This window comes from Zophobas morio, unplaced genomic scaffold, assembly GCF_036711695.1.
Source record: "Zophobas morio isolate AGI-343-1 ecotype UQ-CSIRO unplaced genomic scaffold, CSIRO_AGI_Zmor_V1 ptg000024l, whole genome shotgun sequence".
Classification (NCBI taxonomy): Eukaryota; Metazoa; Arthropoda; class Insecta; order Coleoptera; family Tenebrionidae; genus Zophobas; species Zophobas morio.
The window spans coordinates 2,359,382-2,381,718 of NW_026972129.1; the positions used below are offsets into that span (position 1 = coordinate 2,359,382).

The window sequence follows — 22,337 nt, forward strand, 5'->3', positions numbered from 1 at the left end:
GATGGTTCTTACGGAGAGAAAAATTTAAAAAATTGCCTGAAAGTCTAAAAAAAAAACATTCTAAAAATTTTTTATGGGAATCGCCACTTCGAATTAATTTCAATAGTTAGCGTTCCTGACGGACCTGTCCGTCTAACTGACGTATCATACAAAACTAATTCTTCCGTGCGATTGTGAAAAGTACATTGCATTTCAAATCGTTTTTTGTTTTTTCGTAAAAAAAAAACGTCTTTTGTTTTAAGAAAAGTCTTGGTTAAAGTGAATTTAGTTACATATTGCGAAAGTGTCTGATTAATTTTGATCTGCCATTCTATTTACCTACAGTCCGTCAAAAAATTTCAAACATCACTTTTCTGTCATGTCAAAAATTTTAATGCAGTCTATGCTTTATTGTCATTATTTCGGACAGCTGGAATGTCAAACTTTCAAAGTTCAAATTTGAAGTGCATGTCAACATGCCATCGGTAACAGAAGCGAACAAAATCAAAGCTATTTATTTAAAATGAAGTGGTATGGCATACAGTCAAATATCGGAAGTATTGGGGATACCAAGAAGTACCATTTATTCCATTATAAAAAAATGGAGTGCAGGTGATACAATGCAAAGGCGACGAGGTTCAGGTAGACGTCGTGCTTCAGCACTTGAAGAAGATGAAATGTTGGTGAATTTGGTGGAAAACAGATCCTTCACCACAGCTGTTGAAGCTGTAAGGGTTACCCATTTTCCTGCCAGTGTCAGAATCGCGCAACGTCGTCTGAAGCAAAGTGGATTGCGGAATCATATCGCTGCCAAAAAAATGCTCCTTACACCTTGGCATCGGGAAGCAAAGGTAGGATTTGCCCTGGAGCCCGAGACGAAGCTTTTTGGAACAGAGTCGTCTTTTCAGATGAAAAAGTTTTCCAGTCGTCTCGCAACGATTCTATAAGAGTCTATACGGACACGTGACATACATTACTTTTAAACTACAATAAAAATCTATGCCTTTCGATGTCCAGACACTTGGCTAAGGTTGTAGAAGCTAATGGGGCCATGACAAAGTATTAGTTGTTTTATTGTTATATTTATGTAATTTACATAATAAATTGCTATAATTTTATGTCATAATATCAAATTACTTATTTACAGTTTTTTGATTTACCATCTTACGTTGACTGATTTTATTTTCAGCCTCACAAGCGAACGCACGTACCTAGAACTGTAAACTGACCTTAAATTTTAAAGCCGAATCCGTTATTTCCATTTCGAAAAAAATAATCTGTAAATATACAGCGTACTCAACAGAATTCTACTTCTTTTAAAATTACCACAATGAATGTCCACTAATTCTGACTCACTGAGCTTACGCTACAGCTACCTTCATGTAAGTGTCAAATGTAAAACTTAAAAAAAATGACATTTTGGATAGAAACATCTAAAGGTTGCTTTACACTATCTGACGACTGAATGACATTGACGTCTGAAATTTTTTGGCAGCAACTCTATATTAACTTTGTTGGTTTCGACAAAACCTCAAACTTTACCGTTATTCGAGGATTTAATTTGAAGTTTTCAGTACTTTAAAATTCTCAAGACAAAATTTACAGATTTTATTGACTGTGAAAATAATTTTGTCGTTTTATGAAGTTCATTACAATGCCGAGAAGACGACAAGCTGACATAGGTCTACGAAGTCAATCAAATGTGCGACCAACTACCTCAGGTGCAAACCGCAATGATTTATTTCATGGGTAATTCGGATATGGAAGTTGATCAGCGTTGTGCTCATAATCAACATAATCAAACATTGAAGCGAGACATTGGGTGGTATGAATAAAACTGAGTAGATACTCATATTCGAAGTACGAAGTACCTACTTCATTATTACTCTTATATACCTGAGCATCTACTGTATGTACTGAGCACCTGCTTGGAAACACTCTATCTCCCCGGACACAAATTGAACATCTACGCGTTTTATGAGCATTTAATCTAAAAATGAGCATCGGCGTGGCAAATAGTTGAGCTGTCTGTAAAGCAGCTTAGAAAACTAGTAGGAGCGTTGTAAGAGTGAATTTGAACTAAACATGGCGACTTTCATGAACATGGAACGTCGTCAAAAGGTGCATTCAGTTTGAAAAACACATTAGGAGCGGGAATATCGAAAACTTTTCAGGTAATTAACTTTTATTTATGCATAAATTGTGCAGTGCGTTTTTTCTAACACTGGCCATAGAGATTCCCATCTCAAGGTGTCTACCCCATACTAACTTATATTTTGGTGACACGATTTTTGCCTTGATGGTTGAACACTGTCACTGTTTACCTTTTTTGTTGTATCGAGATGATACTTGAGCATCAACTGTTACCTACTGAAGTATTAGCATCATCTAGAAAAACTAGAAATATTTTGATATTATATTCGAGTAGATACTTCGTATTTCGAGTATGACCATCTACTGAGTTTTATTTATATCAACCATTGTCAAAAAACTGATCGAACGTTGTTTCGACAGAACTTCCTTCGCACCAAACGTATAATGAAGCATACTCAGCATTTTCGAGTTAAGTCTTTTCTTCACACAATTTTGTGATGACCTAATCAACACTTACGATCAACACGTATACCACCTTGGATTGGTGCCGTGTAATACTAAAAATAACTGTATTGTATTCCCAAAATTATCTGCGAAAATCGAGTGAGCCATTCCATCAATTTTTTGGGGGGAATAAATAAATATTCATAACAATTTACCATGCTTACAATAACTTTAAAACGTCTGCAAGATCTCAAAGTATTCATTTCTGCAACTCTGGAGTTATTCACTAAAATAAATTGACTGATCCAAATATTTTTTTGAGTCACTTCCAAACGTCTGCAATATTTCAAAATTCAGCCTTGCAATTCTTGATTCAATCAATAAAATAAATTGACTCAGTGATTAATTTTTTTGAGACACCCCCTATAAGCAAAACTAAAAAATATGAACGGAATGATAAATCACAAGTATAGTCTCATCCTATTTTGGACATTTTAGATAGGATTCATTTGGCTAAAATTTTGGGCTGACGTCATCAATTTTTTGAAGGGGATAAATAAATATATTTTGAATAAAAATTTATTATGCTTATCATATGTTTAAAACATTTGCAAGATTTCAGAGCATTCGGTTTTGCAGATTCAAAATTAAATTGTAGGTGAAACGAAGTTCACGGGGTCAGCTAGTTACTTATATAATTTACTTTGACAGCTGACCTTTTTAAGTTTAAAATTATAGTATCAATAAATAGTACAAATATTCGAATTACAGAACAAGGGTTCGGCTTAAACAAATTGTCCACTCTACTCCCACCCGTATTAGAATAGTTTACCATTTACCACAGAGTCAACAACAAGATGGCATCGATACCTACACGTCTCCAAAATTGGCAAGCATTTTTTTGTGCCAAATTAAAATAAACAAGTTCAAACAAACATCGATATTCTCATTTCGCGCTAGGAGAAGTGTATGTAGCTGGTGTTTGAACGGTGAAACATCAATTTATGAATAAACACACAACAGAATTTTCGATAGAGGTCTGGTTAAACTAGGGCTATTACGAAATATAAACAATGTTATAACTGAAGTTACATGGTTTTAGTCGAATAAATATATGCAAATAAAATACCAAATATCCCCCATTCTTATTTATAACAATTTCAAAGTTTAGACAATGTTGATTTGTTGAAATAGTCATGAGGATAATTTTGTTTGACCAATTTCAACGCTGGCAGCATGAACCTTCGTAGAACATTAAAGAACTAGTATGATTGTTTATATAGTCTTGTTGAAATATATATATTTTCATAACAATTATCATTTTTAGCTTTTCCACTATTTCTTTGCGCTTAATACTTGCACGAGTGTTATATATTCGGTGATTATTTAGTGAAACTGGTGCCTCGTTTATTTCCTGCTTTAATGAAACTTCGGTTTTAACGTTTGAACCGTCTTGTTTTTTGAACAATGTGGCTCTGGTACATATTTTCTGAGTAGAAAACGCTTTAGTTTCCCAACAGACAAACTGGCAACCAAATATTTCAACCCGTAGTCACTCGGTCTGTTTTTTTATAAACAATTATTAAATAAGCCACCACAGAAGGGTTGTGTAATGTTATTAAAGCAACGGATTCTCAAATGATAAAATCTCTCCCTTTCTCCTTTGATTAACTTTCCTCCATACAGATAAAGTGACGCATATTTTCGTTTAATATTTGATTTACTTCCACGCTTTGTTAACTTTTTTATACCGTTTCCAAAAAATTTCGGGCAAATGACATTGACATGAAAGTCATATTCCCATTGCTTTTCATTGATCTATGAGAACCTGATTCGCTCATCTCGCCCGAAATTTTTTGAAAGCGACTGTATCTGATTTTATACAGGGTTATTATAAATGTTTCTTACATCCTAGGTGGTTTTCGCATATCTATTTGTTGCTTTCCGATTTTGTTAAAGCCACCTACAATACAATAAGTAACATTTATAACCGTGTATACGTATGAAGTACTGTGCGACTTGAATCGACTGTCGCTAAATGTCTCTAAATCTAAATGCAATGTTGTAACATATTGTAGAAAAAAAAATCAAATTAACTATCCATATAATATTAATTCAGTCAATATAAATCGCTTACAAAGCCATAACTGAAATGTCAATTAAACATGGTCATGGGCGAGAAAAATATTAACTAAAAGTTTTATTACTAGTTATTGTGATAATGAATGAGTTATTTAGTTGTTAAACGTAGCAAAAGAACCCATTTTAAAATCACTATAATTCCACCAAAATGTGAGAAGGATTTTTTTTTACTATTTTTCCCAGACTCGCCAGATGATTGTTAAAGAGCGTAGCGGAGAGTTAATCCGCCATTTTCCCGACACCCGGTATATTATTATAGAAATTATCGGGATTTTTCTGATATAAATACTTTATTTGTTGTTTTTTTCTTTAGTTACATCTAGGTTAGAGTATGGAGCAATTATTTGATTTCCTATATACAAAATACATATTGTATTTATTGTTCGCGACAATATTTTCATAATCTTGTTTATGAAAGAAATTTGCCAATTTCATCTTTAAAGGCGTCCCACACTACTTTTTTAGTTAGTTCCTAGATTTTATAAAATCTGGATCATACATAAGTTTTCAAATTTGAGGGCCATCAGAAATTCCCTGTTTATTTAAGTTTCTAACGATGCGGGATTTTTTTTATTCAAATACTGAAAACCTGGACATTTTTGAAGCTGAAATAAAATTTCTTTCGCGGTCCACTGATCCAATGTTTTGTCCGACTGCGTCTATTCCATTCACATAAAAAAACATGGGAATTTAGTAAAACCTACTTGGAAACCTAACAATATTTTGGATAATGCAAGTATGCAAACAATGCAGTTTTGAGTTATTAAAAAACAGCGCGGATGGTTGATGTTTAGCAGACTTCAAACAGGGATATATATTAAAATGGTACGTAGAAGAAATATTATGTTAATATAATAACATTTACTTCGTTTTGTGTTATCGGCAAAGAATCGCAGCCTGTACCAGGGTAAGGCAATCATTAAGATTTATGGAAAATATATACTTAAAAGATGGAGTATAAAATAACGTATTTCATTATAAATACAACAGTTGTAAATCAATATTCATCATAAGATCAAAAAAAGTGAACTATGTATATGTATAAAAAAAATTACCATGATGCGCATAACTTTATAATTAATTTTTTGTTTTGTGGACATACTATGAATTACTGTACTTACCGGGCTAATTTGTGAATTGATCAATGCTGAATATTTTTTCTTCATTTGATTTATCATCTGAAGACCTTCACTCTCACTTACTAAAGTGTTAATACAAATAAAACTTTCAACAGTCCCTTGATCATCGATTTCTAAAAAACCAAATGTCCTTAAATAAATAAATTGTCCATTTCTTGATAACAACCGATAACATGAAGATCCTTTGCTTTCTCCTCGATCATACACTGTAACAAAAAGAAACATTTACTCATTCATAAAATTACAAATACATTGTCTACTTTTTAAAATATTTTATATAACTTAATGAAGTCTAAACGTTTCTACAATTCCTTCCGGTTTCCGGAAAAAAGAAATGCAAAAAAGTAGAACTACCCTCGCCCCTTCAATACAATTAAACAAATCCAATTTTTTCGAAAAATTATAAAAGTTAGTTTTGCACAATTTTATTTGATCCACGATAACACTTATCGTAAATAAAAAAAATTGAAGTATAATCGACCAAATCCTGCTCTTAAATAAGAAAAAATTATAGAACTTGATTTTACGATTTTCGTTTTGTGATAACCTCTGCAAAGTAAAAATCAGCGGCCTAAATAACGCTCCCGCAACCCTTGCGCCGTTTGGACAATGTAAAATATATTTAATACTTAACTAACGGGATAAAATGTCCTTCAGCACTAGGTAATAGCAATCTGAAGCTCAAGTGTTTATTTATATTTATACATCGAAAGAATGTCACGTAGAAATTAGTTTGATTTGAATGAGTTTGTCTTCTCAAAACAGAGGACTAAAATTATTAATTAAAGCACAGTTGAACAAAGTGTTCTGAATATAATTCTTATTTTATCATTACTATATAGAGACGTGCGTGCGTATTCTCACATTTTCGAGACGTTTCAACATGTTTGCAAGGACACGTATATCAACTTGGCTAGATGCAGTGTAATATTAAAAATAACAGTACTGTATACACAAATTTTCGGGAATATAGAGTGAGTCGTTTTTAATGTAATCAGTACAACAAATTACCCCATTCATTATTTTTTTTGAATCAGCTGTAAAAGTCCTGCAGTCCTAATATACAAGTATAATACAAAATTTAAAAACAATCGGTCCAGTTTCGAAGATTATCTCTCTATAATAAAAATCCGGAGAGACGGCAGATCGAAGAAGTTGGAAGCGAGGGAGCATGTATGCTTCCGTGGTAGGGTTTTGGGACAAAATCAGATACCGCAAAGACTATTTACGATGGGTCTGTCGGCTGTGCGCACATGCGAGCAGGGTAGAAACCCTATTGTTTTACCGGTACTCCACAGGCGTAAATACCAGTTATTTTGTCCCCCACCTACTATATGTTTTTTTAAACATAAATTTAACATGGTGAACTGCTTGTAAACCATGGGATGGAAGTAAACAATCTTGAAAAGAAACTTAGTTTCCATCAGTTTCAGTTTATTTCATTCCCATGCCGCATGTTAAACAAAATTGCGGTTTAGCGATAGTTTCGAACCTAGAAGCGTGATTAACTTGAGTGCATAATCCTAAACGGAGTTTAGATTCAGTGAGGTTTGGTGCCACAAATTTCACCCTATGACAGACAGACAGACAGGCAGACGGAAACGGGAGACCTACTTCTTCGTACTCTAAGGGTCATGAAAGGTCGACGAAAATACGAGTATGGAGTCGGCCAGTGCGCTCGATTACAATACCTTTTTACTTTACGTTTGGGAAGTAAAAATATATATTTTTTTGTAATAACTTAAATAAATTTAAAAAATCACATCTTCTCCATGTGCGCTTCGGAAACGCGATCTTTGGGTTACAAGTCGGGGACGCCGACTCATAAAGCTATTGACGAGAAGCTTATATATATTATTCATTTCAGATCACTAGAAACGACTAAATCTAGTATCTTTAATTTTTGAGCTATGGAAAAAGTTCCAATTTAAAATCGGCTTAGAAGTGTCAAGCAGAATGATTAATTTTCTATAAAATGTCAGTAATGTCAGTCTAAATAAATTAATCTAATTCGTCTATACAAACTCAAATTGTGAGCCATCCGAATCTAATTCCGCCAAATTTATAACCACGGGTGGAATATTGTACACAAGTGAAGTTTCCATTAACTCCTCTGAGTGAATTAGTTTTTCACATTGCAAAACATTTTTTCTCCGAATGCTTGAAGTGCAAGGTAGTATGGCTTTCAGTTATAAATTGAGAACTATCTTGCGATTCTATGTGCTTATTATAAAAGTGTTTGCACTGCAGTATTGTACTGGCAATGGTACGGTGGAAGGTGTATCGGTTCATATCCTCTAAACTCTAAATAATGTAACAAGTTCATCATATTAGTATAAGTACAATTAATATTTATGTATATGGATTACCTATACAATAATTTTTTTGAAAAATTTTGCGAAATTGGAAAAAATCTTGTATGGTACGCGTGAATAAACGAATTTTACCCACTCAAAAACATTATCACACTCAGCTTCGCCTCGTGTGCTAAACTGTTTTTTCGTTGGATAAAATTCACTTTTATTCACTTATACCATAAAAATTTTAAAAATTTCGTATCACCTCTTAAAAGGCCGCCAACGTTTAAGTTTTAGTGATTACAAGAATGCATTTGAATGACAAAAAATTTACTGTCAAGTCATTTCTAGCGATCTGGAATCCCTAATACTAGTATAAAAGGTTGTTATTATTATTATTATTATTAATGATACAATTTGGATTTTTTTGCGAAAATTTCGATGCCCAGAGTAAAAAATCAATGCAGATTCATATTTAAACCACAAATATAGGAGTATATTTTATAAAATTTAAATGACGTTTCTAAAAAAATTAAAAGGACATAATCAAATTGTTGGTGGAGATGATTAGCCAAGTTTTGGTTAGCGTTTAACCATTATTTTCATTTTATACAAAATTTGAAAACAATCGGTCGAGTAATTGCCGAGATGATTGGTCTAATAAAAATCGACACAGACGACAGACTGACGGAAACGGGAGACCACTTTTTTTTTACGATTTTGATTTCCTCTCTTCTCACCCGTACCTTCTTCATTAACGAAGTAGGTAATCTACATACGTACCTACGTATCGCCACTCACGAATTTTAAAGTGATCATGTCGTCTGTGTAACAATTTCGTCTTCTATCTCCGACTCCTGACTCACGACGCACTTGCTTTTCACGGGAAGTTTTTACTTCCTTTAAAAGTTTTGATACGTTTTCTTCAGCAAAACAATCCCAGTCCTCGTCCTCGTGAGAAACCGAAATTTCAAACGGTCAGGTATTAAAGCGGTTAGAAAAAGTTGGAATAACTGCTTACCCACCGCCGTCACAGTCGCAGATATCGTTGTCGCTCACGGTAGTTGAGTAAATTTGACCGTTGTACCCGAGGAATTGCCTCCGGAATTCCTCGAGATTTTGGGATAAGATCTGACCACCCGAGGAATAAGATATTCCAACCTTCTCGCCACTACCTCACCTCAATGTCAGACAACTAATACCACCATTTGAATGTCGCGGGTCCCATCTTTTACAACGTCTGGCCACCAAGGTGAAAACGGACGGTGGCCCCTCAGTTAAGTGTTGAAAAAGATTCTGACATTTTAGGATTCCAAAATCAGCTGCTGGTAAGTCTAGGACTTCTCTAACATACACTGATCACAATTTTGCCGAGTCCACCACAATTAGTCGAATTCAAAAAGCTCTCTTTACCCTCTTATCGGAGTCGGCCAAGCTTATTGGAGACGCAATTTATACCACCTCAATCAGCAACCTACACCATTGCTTTTCTTATTTATCAGAGCAGCTAAAATATCTTGTTTCACGAATGCCTCTTCAGAAGTACTTGTTTCTTATTTGGAAGTAACAAAACTTTCACCAAACGCAAACCATAAAAAAAGCTAACAAAGTGCTAAAAGCTGGTCCATCCATTCTGATAGGCCCTTTGCAAGGTAAAGAGGAAGGAGGAGGCTGACAACTGAAAGGTGTGGCAAATCTTCAACGTAACGAGAGTCTTTTAACAGGAAAACCCCATCCCTCAGCACGAGGACGATCACGAGACCGTCAATTAGGCTGGGCAATCCTCCCAAGCGAGGATTTACCGCGGTGAGAGGTAAAAACTTATGTTATTTCAGGTAGTTTATGCAGATATTGGAACGGGTAATCATCAACTCCGATTCAGGGCACATGGAAACTGCAGCAGAACTAATCCATTAATCATACTTCCCAGCCCATATTGTAAAATTTTATAACATATAAACTGCAGCGGATAATAAAATCAGGTTCCACTCGTTTACATGCAATGACTGGGGATTACTCGAAACTCATTTCTTCTTCTGCAAAAAGCGGCATTCACCAAATCAAGAAGAATGATATTTCCAGTAATCCCTAATATATCTTAGTATGAATGTCCCGGAGACAGAATTTTTATTACTTGGAAGATAACGACAAAGAACACTTTTAAAAAATCATTAATACAAATACAATTATTCTGGACGTTGACGCCCTAACAGAAACTTTTGCAATATTAGTAGTAACTAAATCTATAACGTACTATTTTTAGAAAAAATGACGAATCTTTTGGGTACAGGCACTACCTGCATACCGCTGCACTTTGCATAGATCTTTCTCGGAGTCTGCGAAAGGTACGCTGCAGTTTACAATGCCGTCCAGTCTAAGGTCATATCTCGTTACACTGGTAACTGGAGTGCCTTAATCCTTCGCCTTAACTCCGGTCCAAACTGATAAGAGCACCTATTGAAAACTTCGCATAAATTTTGACTATCCATTTTTAAATTCCAATTTTAAAATCCATGCCATTGGAAACAAACGTGAAACTAATAAGTTGAAAGTAGGCGCCTAATAAATAAAGAAGTACGGCAGAATTTTCTATTCCAAAAAATTATCGACTGTACTGGCAATAGTAAGATGAAAGGCGAATCAGTTCATATCCCCTAACCCTAACCCCTAAATTTTATTTTATTTTATTTTATTGATTAACGTTACCCAACAGGCCAGGAGGCCCAATTACAGGGTAACGGGGGACATACACAACACCCAGAGCAGGGCGGGAATCGAACCCACGACCCAAGGTGTGGCAGGCAAGCGCAATGCTACCTAACCCACCCGGGTCCTCTAATACCCTAATGTGAAATATTTTTGGCATTGTAAACATTTGCCACCACCTCGTATAAAGCCGCCAAACCTTGAAGTTTTAGCGACTACAACAATCATGTAAATGACAAAAAAATTATTGTTAGTCAATTCTCGCGATCTCGAATTCCTAGTCTAATCCGGCTGCATCGATTAATAATGAGTACGTGTTAACTTCAATCAGAATTATTCGCTCTTACATTTTCACTGTGTAGTTTAGTTGTATAAATTGGTATTACTGGGAAATAAACTGTTGAGTTTTACCAACGCCGATTTTAGTTACCAATCAAGGGAATATTGGTGTCGGAAGTGAAATTTGACATTAACCAGGATTTCTGGACAGATTGGACGAATTTATACCTGTCGAGGCGAGGATTCAAACTAAAATGACGATGGAGGAACAGATCGCGACTATGCTTGAAAAAATGGACGAAAAAATGGATGCAGGAATGGAAAAGAATGGACGCAACAGATGAGAAAAAGAACAGAAAAAAAAATCAATGAATGAAAAAATAGACAAGCAGAAAGATGACATAAATCACCAACCTAATTGAAACATTCCAAAAGGAAGTAAAAGCAAACGAGAATAAAATACGAAATCAAAGAAGTGAAAAACGTACACAAATTTGGACAATACGAAAAATATTACGCGAGCAGCGCGAAACGCCGTTCAACTCTGGGAGGACAGCAGTGGTAAAGCCTAAACACGGTCTAGGACAATTCGGCGCGGCCGACTTGGCGCGGGACACTTTGGCGCAAGCCATCTTGGCGCGAATGAACTCGCACCAAGAAAAATAGATATAAATATACAAAAATTGCACCCGTTGTTAGCATAACCTAATTTTTATAGTCTCCAACGCGTGGAGGGGTAATGTCGACTTTTTAATGGACACACGGGCGCTTCGCGCCCTGCACCCCATTATAAACATACTCCTAAACGTGGAATTTCTTGCTCGTGGATCATTTAGTTATTGGAATTTGTGCGAATCAAACTGTGTATTTGGTTGCTTACACTTAGCATAAATAACAGGGTGCCAACCACAGTACGAACAATAAATATTCTTTATATTATGTACCGACGTACTCGCGCCAAGATGGTTTGCGGTAAAGTGTCCCTGCGCCAAGATGGTTTGCGCCAAAGTGTCCCTGCGCCAAAATGGCTCGCGCCAAGTCGGCCGCGCCAAATAGTCCCATTCCGAGCCTAAACAATATACTACAGTCCAGCTTAGAAAATGACGAGGACGTGTAAAAAGGGTTGCTCAAATGGAAAGAAGATGGAGTAGAACAGCAGGGTTGGCGTTATGGGCTCACTAGGACTCCTCCCTGCCTGTCGAGAGTCCGGATGGAACCACCATGCAGTTGGTGATTCCGGTGCTCATTCTGGAATCAACAAAACGCCTTCTAAAGTAAGGGAGAGATTTTACTGGGTTCGTTGTCGAGAAGACGTCGAGAGCTGGTGCAAGAAATGTACTACTACAACGTCGGTTCGCATTTCTAAAAAATTGCAATGGACATAGCGGTCGTCTGCGGTGACCGAGGACGGCAATAAATACATAATGGTCGTCAGTGATTACTTCAGCAAATGGCCTGAAGCTTATGCCATACCGAACCAAGAAGCCACCACGAGGTTGCAAAAATGCTGATTACAATTGGATCAGCAGGTTTGGGGTCCTAATGGAAATGTATTCGGACCAAGCCAGAAACTTCCGAGTCAAACCTATTCCAAAGGGTTTCTGAAGTGCAAGGGATACAGAAGACAGGGACTGCGCTGTTGCACCCGCAGTCAGATGGAACAGCAAACGGTTCATTAGTACCATGGAAGAACATCTTTCGAAGGTGGTGGCCGAATGTTAGAAAGATTGGGATTGACACCTTCCACAGTTCCTAATGGCTTATCGATGAGCTGTCTATGACACGACGGGCTAGACAGGCGCGCATAGTTTTCGGAACAGAACTTCGTCTACCTTGTGACATCCTATTCGGCTCTCTGAGTGAAAAACCAAAGGTCACAGCTTACGTCAACGACTTGATGGAGAAGCTACTGAATATTCACAAAACGGTGCTCCACAAGATCCCGGTGGTGGACTCCAGGACAACCTCGTTCGCAATCTCTCCATAAGAATCGTACGCCGATTTTAATTACCTATTAACGTAACAATACCATGAATCCAAGTGTGCATATCAATGTCAATTTTGAGCAGTTGCAAAAATGCCAGGATATTCACTTACCAATACCGAGAAAACGGTAAATGATCTTAATTCATGGTGAGGGTCAAAAATGCTCTAGTGGTGGCAAATTTGTACGCCCACAGATATCCCGAACGTAGACATCTAATAGATACAATTTTCAAAAGACTTCAAATGAAGTTATGAAACGATTGGCCTATGAGTAGCCGGAGAAATGTTTTAATTGATACACATATGAACAACGAGATTCAACTTTTAGAGACTACTTTAGAAAATCCTCACACTGGGCATTGCGAGAGAAATTGTCATAAGTCAATCTTTTGTTTGTCGAATGTTAAAAAATAGTAAGTTCCACCCATATCATATGCAGTTAGTTAATGTAACTACAAGAGACTGACTTTTCACGAAGATTAGTATTTTGCAATTTTGTTTTGCTACTTTACGAATAGTCGGAAACACTGACAACCAAAAACTACAAAATACCTGTTAACAAATACACTGCCACACAAAAACACCCGGATACTTGAATATTTGTAAGGTAATTTTACGCTAATCTTGTGTCATAACTAGAGCTGTGCGGTCGAAATTTAAACGCTGCGAATTGACCCCCACTCCGGCAGGCCAGAGGCTTGCAACCGACGTTATGTATCGCGAAGAAAATTACGCCAAAAATAATGTTAACGGCATGTCAGTTGATGATTTTAAAATCCATATTCACGAAATAAGAGTAATAATAATTTTAATGATGTTCAGGTGTCCGTCTCGCTGACAATCAAACTATTTGTGTGAATTATCAAAAATAATCCACAACTGAAAAGCGAGAAGCGAGAAAGGCAAGGCTGTAGCGATCGGCACTGTGGGCCGATAGTGGGGGTAAATAAATTTCGACCGCACAGCTCAAGTCATAACCAACGCGCGGAATTGTGTTTCATACGCTAGATCCAGTGCTGTCGCGGCGATAGTTTGATTATAAATTTATTTTTCTTTTGGACTATATCAACATAATATAACATTTCAAGATCACAAATCTGTGGTCCTGTGTTTAAAAAATTAAAGAGGGCATCGAGTATTATTATTTGAAATAATATAGTAATATAGAAGTAGTTTTTTAACAAGCTGTAAACACTCCTAGCGACGCACTGGCTACGACCTTGTGGACCAGATCAAAGCGTCCCCGCTACTCGCCGTAAAACACACCTTGCTTCAACTGGGGAATTGCATCCGTAAGATAAATTTCCGCCAACTGGTCATAACTCTTTTAAGATAACTGAACTCAAAATGGCCTAGTACCCAATATGGCCTATTGGCTGTTTCTCATATGTTTCAAACAAAATGTCGTAGATCGCGACTGGGATACATTCTGGGACGTTTTTATACCATATAGGAGCAATCAGTAAAGGAATACACCGTTTCATTTACTTACAATGTAATTATTTGTGATGATCATTTGACGAGTCAGTATGCGCTCTATTTTATGCCGGTAAGTTTTCTCTGGATATTTTTAATTTCAAATAAGTTATCAATTTCATATTTCTATAATTGTGTAGCTCCTTTTTCCCGTTTTTAAATGATCTGCATTAGTTGTACTTTTTTAACAGCTGTTTAGTTGGGATTACTGATAACATGTCCGCTTGTGATGTGGAAATCAAAAAATAGCCTAGGTGGGCTGTTGTCCTGTTGGGTACATACTGCAATTCTCGTTTGATTTTTTTTGTGAATAAACTGGTTTAAATTACTATGAACAAAAAAAAAAAGCAAGCTCACGGAAGAAGCAATAAAATTGTTTTGCGGGATGTACCAAGAAGATATTGTAAAAGATATAAGACTATGATAACGATAAAGATATTTTTACTTCTCCTTATTGTGAAGATTAACAATTTGTTTGTCAATAAACTTTTTTCCGATTTTCTTTTTTTTAACAGGACATATTAGGTACCTATGTACTCAATTTGGCCTAAAGGCACACTTTAATTAAACCGGGGACTGTGTTGGGACGTACAATTTTTAAAATGCTTGAAATTTGAAAATTATGTACAAAAATGTAACCTCTTCAAGTCCCACCATTATCATTACTCTTCCATTTCAAGTTCTTACAAAAATTTAAAAAAATCTCAAAGCTTAGGTACGCCATATAGGGTCCAGTTACCTTATTTATTTTTTTCTGTTTCCACATGTTTTAGAATAAAGTTATGTTTTCTGTTCGCGAATACATTAATGTTTTGCTTTTTGGGATATTTTTTACAAAAGTTCGATCAATTGCGGGTAATCACAAAAAATTCAAGTGTCCGGATTTTTCTGTCTAAAGATGTATGTATTTAAGAAACGAAATATAGTACGTGCATAGATATAAATACTCAATTCGATAAATAATTAATAATAATAATTATTGACTAACCGACATTTCTGCATAATATCTACACTTAATTGTATTATAATAACAATAACCTAAACGACAGACGCGTGCCGATTCTAACAATAATAAAAATCATAAATATCCGTGTCCGTGAGTTTACATTCGAGTGCCTATTGGATTAGGTTGATCTACAAAAATACTACTTCCCATCTGAAAACTACCCGTAATAAACGTATTAAGTACAAATTCATTTTGTTAAAAAAAAAATCACTCTAGTACTCAAGAAGTTTTCGTTTCGATTTAAAAATTTTCTGTAATTAAGCCAGGAAACTTTGGTCCACTGAAATCTAGTGAAGTGTTCATGGGATTACGAAAACCCGCAGAGAGGAGGCGGAGAAGTCTAATATTCCTTGCTGCTGGGTATCAACAATACTTTTGCGTGCGATAGTATATTCCAGCTACAATGTAAACTGATAACATGAACTAACGTGTTAACTGTTTCCCTTCAATACATCCAATTACACTTAAAAATCACAACTTGGCTTAAAAACCTGTTTGGTGTTAATGAACACTTTATCGCCTTCCCAACAAATTATATTGTAATACCAAGAAATAATTAAATGAACTTACTCTGTCTTAAGGCGATCATAACCCACCGAACATCTTCTCGATGCATAAACTTGAAGGCTGATAGTCCTGAAACTTCTTCTGTCATGTAACCCGCTACAAAAGAAATTCGTTGGTCGCAGCCAATGATGCGTCCATCAATAAGGTGTCGCGTCATATATTCATCCTTTGAAGCTTCAATGAGCCTTTCTGACAGTGGTTCAGGACGGAAAATTCTTACGAAAAATAGCAGCACCTAGAAATACACAAATAAATTTAGAAACATTAGATTTGCAATTTTTATTTTAACATTTCCATAAAACCTCACACAACTAGTAGTATAGTGAACCAAGAGCTATAAGGTTATATGGCCATCATAAAAGTAGTTGACCGCAAATAAATACCCCCTTTGTGTGGTTCGCACTAAGCTTACCGGTTGGCAATAAATCATCTTCTAAACATTTCTTGCTCATATTTAACAGGGCCGGCTTTCAAAGCGAGTGGTTATTTCGGAACAGTCAGCGGCTGCAGGTAGTAAAGAAATAGTGGAGTGGTGGATTTTCATATTTAGTGAAAGCCGCCCCTGAACGAAACCACAAGAACCGGTCGAGCTGCAGTGGACACGTTATTTACGACCCTAAAACCTTTTCTATTGTAAACAACTTAACTTCGACACAATGGGATGATTTTATGATGGCCATATAACCTTATAGCTCTTGGTTCACTATATTTATGAATATCAGAAACAGGTATAATTATTTTTGACTTTTAAAATTATTGGTTTTAGTTTTATAGTTTATAATTATTAAATTAAACCAATTATGGAAACTAAATGATCACAAATTAACAATGAACACTTGCTAAAACTATCCAAAATATGTTGCTTTGTTGTTTAGTTACGGAGACGTATGTATGTGTAAATATGTAATAAGAATTCAAGAAACTACAAAGATTATCAGAAAATTATCATTCCAAGTTGGCTTTTATATTCGCTTAAGTGTAGTTTCTTTTGAATTAACCTAATTTGTTATGAATTCTGACTGTGAATCTTCAAATTGCTTTTATACTCAAATTGTTACAAGTATGGATATTTCAGTGTCTGCATCTTTCAGGAATATTTCTTAAATTGCAAAAACTTTGTGGTGGAATTTTAAAGTTTTTATCCTGTAAACCTTTTGCATTTAAATTTCTTTACAAAAGGCATTTAAAGTTACATACAAGTTTTATCTAAACTTTTGCAAAATAAATGTACTGTGTATAAAATAATTGTTGCAATGGTGGAGTGCCAAGTAATTCATACATTTTTTACAATTTGACCATATTCGCTTATTTGTATAAGTTTTCGGTATTTTTTCGCCTATGGCATACGAAATTTGATAAGTTATTTCTAGTACATATTAATATTTCTGTTTTACGAACTGCAACATCACATAACTTCGAAAAGAATCAAAAATTTTATTGATACAAACTGCAGGACAGGGCATCACACCACATATAAAATATATAATTAATTCCTTCTCTACGGTTATTTTGATGATTTCAAAAATTAAGGAAAAAATATGATTTCATTAAAAAATCTCAAATATCATGTAGTCTCTACAGCATTGTACATATACAGGGTAATGTAACTACTGGGAAGACAAAGAAAAATATCCCTACAAATGAAACTGTGTGACGATCTAGATTCTAGAAGTTATTCAAACAGTAACACGGATAAATTCGGATGTAACCAGTTTTATCATTTGTTAGTTTTGTGTGACAAAAGTAAATTAAATGGCATTCATTCAGATTTGTCCGCTGATTCAACCAAAAACCTATTAGGATACTGCAAACATTTTTAATATAATGTGTCAATCTATCATCAAAGCTTAATTAAAAATATAAGTTCGCATTATTGTGTTAAAGAATCAGAAATATTTCATTTTCAAATTATGGTGGGGGAGTTTTAAAGTAATTTGATAATACATGATTCCAAATTACAATGTAACTTCTGGAAAATGAAGCTACTAATTAGTCTTACTGAAATGTTTTAGTGCTTTGAAATTTATTGAATATTAACCTCAGAATTAAATCAGGGATACGCCCAAGTTGATTAATGCATTTAAATGATCTTGTTTACATACATCATTATTTAAAGTATTTGACGCTGCATCTCTACTAGTCGATGTGTTTTGATTGTAGTCATTATTATTAGACGATCGATGTACGCTCATTATTCGTACAGGTTCATATACCGCAGATTCTGTTCGAGGCCCTGCTCTTTTTAATCGAATACTGAAACATTTCTTCCATTGGCAGTTCAAAACACTTTCTGTACTAATGTACATCCTTAAAAGGTCATGATCTTCTGGAGAAGTAATATTATAAATTGATTGACCCATTAAATCAGTCTGGAAAATGCAATATAATTTTTTATATGACAAGTCGAAAACCAACTTACTTACCTGTAAATGTCCTAAGAGATGTTCTACCGTGTGAGAAACAAAAACTATCTTTCCTGTTGGCGTTAATATCAAAAGAAATCCACCTAACTGTTCACATACCAACTGTTCTAATATATACTGGTCCACATGCTTTGGCAATTCCATGTGTAGCTTGTCCTTCCCATTCAGTAATGCTGAAATTTAAATTAGGTATAATAGATTATGTTAGTCTGTTTTACTAAGGCTAGTTTCATAATAACCCTCAAAGTTGTAGTTTTAGATGATGTACACATCCAATTTGTTTTAGCGGCAAGGAGTTGACAAAAATAAAAAATCGATTTCTGTTAAAGAGGAAAGTCGATTCAGTATCATCTTGTAGTAACATTAAACGTTTCCGATCTATTTAGAAAGTTTTTGTTTCTCAAAAGATTATTGCCATCCAGACTAAACTAAAACACTAAATTATTCTTCACAATAAATCATTTAATATTGAAAAAAAAATTAAAGAAGAGTATTCACATTCTAAATTTAACCCTTCTACTTTATATTCTAGCAGTAAGCTTGGTATTGGTAATTACGTTTAAGGTAATTTTCATATTTCTAGACATACAAATATTATTTGAAATATTTTTGTTGCAAACAGTTTAATATGAACATTATAATAATGACACCAAGACAAATATATAGTATCATGGAACTGCCTTTCGTATGAAAAAAATCTTTAATATTCTTTCTTACTAATTTTAATATTTTTACAGTTGTCATAAAATTTATGAGCGATTTGTATCTCAAAGAATAATAACTACTAGGTATACATTTTTTTGATAATTGTGATATTACTATTTAAAAAAATAAAAATCAAAACTGTGTGTTAGTTTAGATGAGCAAATTTCCAATTTTCTGTCGCCGCAAATACCGCAAAATTAAAAAACTGCCCTAAAGTCTAACTATAGATAGAAATTTCTTCGCCGGTGAACCACACGCAACACATATGTATTAATTTTACCACATTAAAATATTACCATCGTTAGTCAGTTTTAAGAATAATTAAATATACTGCTTCTACAAAATTAGAAGAAAAAAAAATGTTCGAAAGTTGTTTCGAGAGAACCTCTCTCACCCATGAAGTACAATGAAACAAATCCAGCATTTTCGAAAAATTATAAAATTTGATTTTGCGAATTTTATTTTTTTAATGACAACCCCAATAAGCTGAAATAAACATATGTAAATAAAGTAAATGTAAATCAGCGTTCTAAGCGTAGTTCGAAATGAGTTTTTACTTTTTGCAAAGACACGTATATCATCAACTTGAATTGGTTCAGTGTAATACTAAAACAGCAGTATTGCATTACCAAATTTTTGGGAAAATGGAGTGTGTTGTTCCTGATTTGATCAATAAAATAAATTGATTGATTCATTAATTTTTTTGAGGCACATCCATAAGCAAATCTAAAAAATATTAATGCAATGATAAAACACAATCACCCTCATCATATTTTGCACAATTTAGATACGATTTATTCGGTAAAATTTTGAGATGACGTCATACCACTCCTTAAAATCTGGCAACGTAAACCCCTGCCACCCTGTATACAGGGTTAGTCACGAGAAAATTATTTCTGAAAATTATTTTTACGCAACCCAAAATACCTATAACGTGTACCACTTGATACTAGCTGCATTTAAAATGAAATGCTTAATCCATGATTGCTTTGACTTTGGCACTTTTGACAGAGTGTCATTTTGACAATTCCGGAAAGGAGGTTATGCGAGTGTCCATGGTCGTACCGTAACCACTCGGAGATAGACTACGCTGGCGCTGCTAATAAATTTGTTAGGGCTTGCTTCGAGTACCTCTTCATCTTTTGCAATGATACGGATTAGTTATGAGAGAATTATTTCTAAAAAGTACTTTTACGATATTTTATTCAAAGGATACAATGTAAACTTGAAAGAGCAATTAAATAATTTAGCTATTGCAACAACTGTTGAAAATGTTGGCATGTTGAGGGGATGCTACGGTGTTTTTGTAAATGGGTGCTCGAAGAGGCCCAGAGGCTACAGATTTGTACTTCAAAGAGGCTCTAGTTGACGCAGAGGTGACGAACTAACACATGCCCATTAGTGGGAAAAAATAGTGCTAGAGTACTTACGGCTTCAGAAGGGCGCAGATTGAGAGCGGTACGTCGATCCAATGGGATTGCAGAGCGGAGTAAACGATGAAGAAAAATGTAAAAATTAACTAACGTCAAACGGACACTGCCAAAGTCAAAGCAATCATGGATTAAGCATTTCATTTTAAATTCAGAGCGTATCAAGTGATACGGGGGTATTAGTATTTTGGGTTGCGTAAAAATAATTTTCAGAAATAATTTTCTCGCGACTAACCCTGTATATAGTCTCCAGATTCCATTACAGTACCGCGTACATTCAGTTGTACTTTCACGACAAAAGATTACAGATAGCAGAGATAACATTTTCGTACTACACAAGAGGCAAAAGTTCCAAAGAACATGAAATTAGCCATTCATCAAAATTGCCTTATTGCAATACTTTTCTAGCTTACGCTTGTATTAAAGACCAGTATTGGACAATAGTAGATTATTAAGTTGAGTGAAATGAGGGTGATTACTGCTGAGCATTATGAAGGTTTACATAGAGATGAAGCATCTAGTTGAACAACTGTGAGAACCTGGAATCACCCATTTCACAAGGTTAGTATACAATAATTGTATTCATAATCACAATAAAATCTATATCTATTTCCATGCATCGACTTTAGAAAATGTTTCACAAAATGTAGATATAGTTGGATTCATGTATCTTTTTATTCACGTTACCAAAAGCTAACGCCCAAACTAATAACTCTTATCATTTAAAACAGCACAGCTAGGGAATTATCACCAATGTATCTTTGTCTAAAGTCACATATATAGGATGATTCGGCTTAAATGGCGAATGTAATTTGTGGTTAGCGGCAACCCGAAATACATTATTCATTGGTTCCTTGATTAACACTAGAATTCCAAAAATATCACAAATCCACGAAGTCTGTGGTTTTAAAAGCCTCAAAACGGAGTGTCACTGTAACGCATGATGTTTAAAGTAAAAGTTTCCACTTCTCTGTTGAAATCCTGGATCACTTATAAACCGTACAAATTGTTGCATTATCGGTTCAAAGCCTAGTACACGACATCTCATCTCGATCCTATCTCCTAAAATATATTCCTCCAACCACTCAACATTATTTTCGGTAAACCGAAAAGTCTATGAAAATCGCGGCTATAATTGTTTTCTATACTTTTTTTTCACCGTCCATTGGAGTTATTTTTCAACACTGAAAACTTGAAAACCAACACGACCTATGCATAACCTCCATTATACATACATAGAAAATCCCTAGCCATGTATACTTTAAATGCTTTTCAGTTCAGTTGCACCTCTGCTACTACACATGGCGGAAGTGATTAAATTGTTTCATTATTTTATTGATTTATTAATATATAATATTCAAGAACGACTCATATATCTTTATTTTAATTTTAACATCAGGATTTCATGTACTCTACCTTATGGATATGTCGAAACAATCTTCGACCAATTTTTATCATTTTAAAATTAAAATTAGAAATTTAGGATAGGAATTGTTTTTAATAAAAGTCCTCGAAACATGTCCCTCCTTTAATAAAAACAATTGAATTTTAAGTAGCGTAGACAGACTTCGATTCCTATCTGAAATTTCTACAACCTCCACTTTGCCTAACTGGATCCACATAAGTCTTTAAAAATCAGAATTTTGAAAATTTTGGAGAATTTT

General features: G+C 34.8%; 1 protein-coding gene across 5 annotated transcripts in view; it reads right to left on the reverse strand.

The window, feature by feature from the left end:
* The window catches only part of LOC135135491 (basic helix-loop-helix ARNT-like protein 1), a 115,033-nt gene that overhangs the window by 15,111 nt on the left and 77,585 nt on the right, over window positions 1–22,337 (reverse strand). For 4 of the 5 annotated variants that reach the window (XM_064064556.1, XM_064064557.1, XM_064064555.1 and 1 more), the window contains 4 exons: window positions 18,539–18,711; window positions 18,218–18,484; window positions 16,119–16,350; window positions 5,781–6,004 (listed from right to left, as the gene is read on the reverse strand). In XM_064064556.1, the coding sequence (XP_063920626.1) occupies window positions 5,781–6,004; window positions 16,119–16,350; window positions 18,218–18,484; window positions 18,539–18,711 (896 nt within the window). The remainder of the gene's footprint in view (window positions 1–5,780; window positions 6,005–16,118; window positions 16,351–18,217; window positions 18,485–18,538; window positions 18,712–22,337) is intronic. The other variant, XM_064064558.1, reaches the window with a different exon arrangement.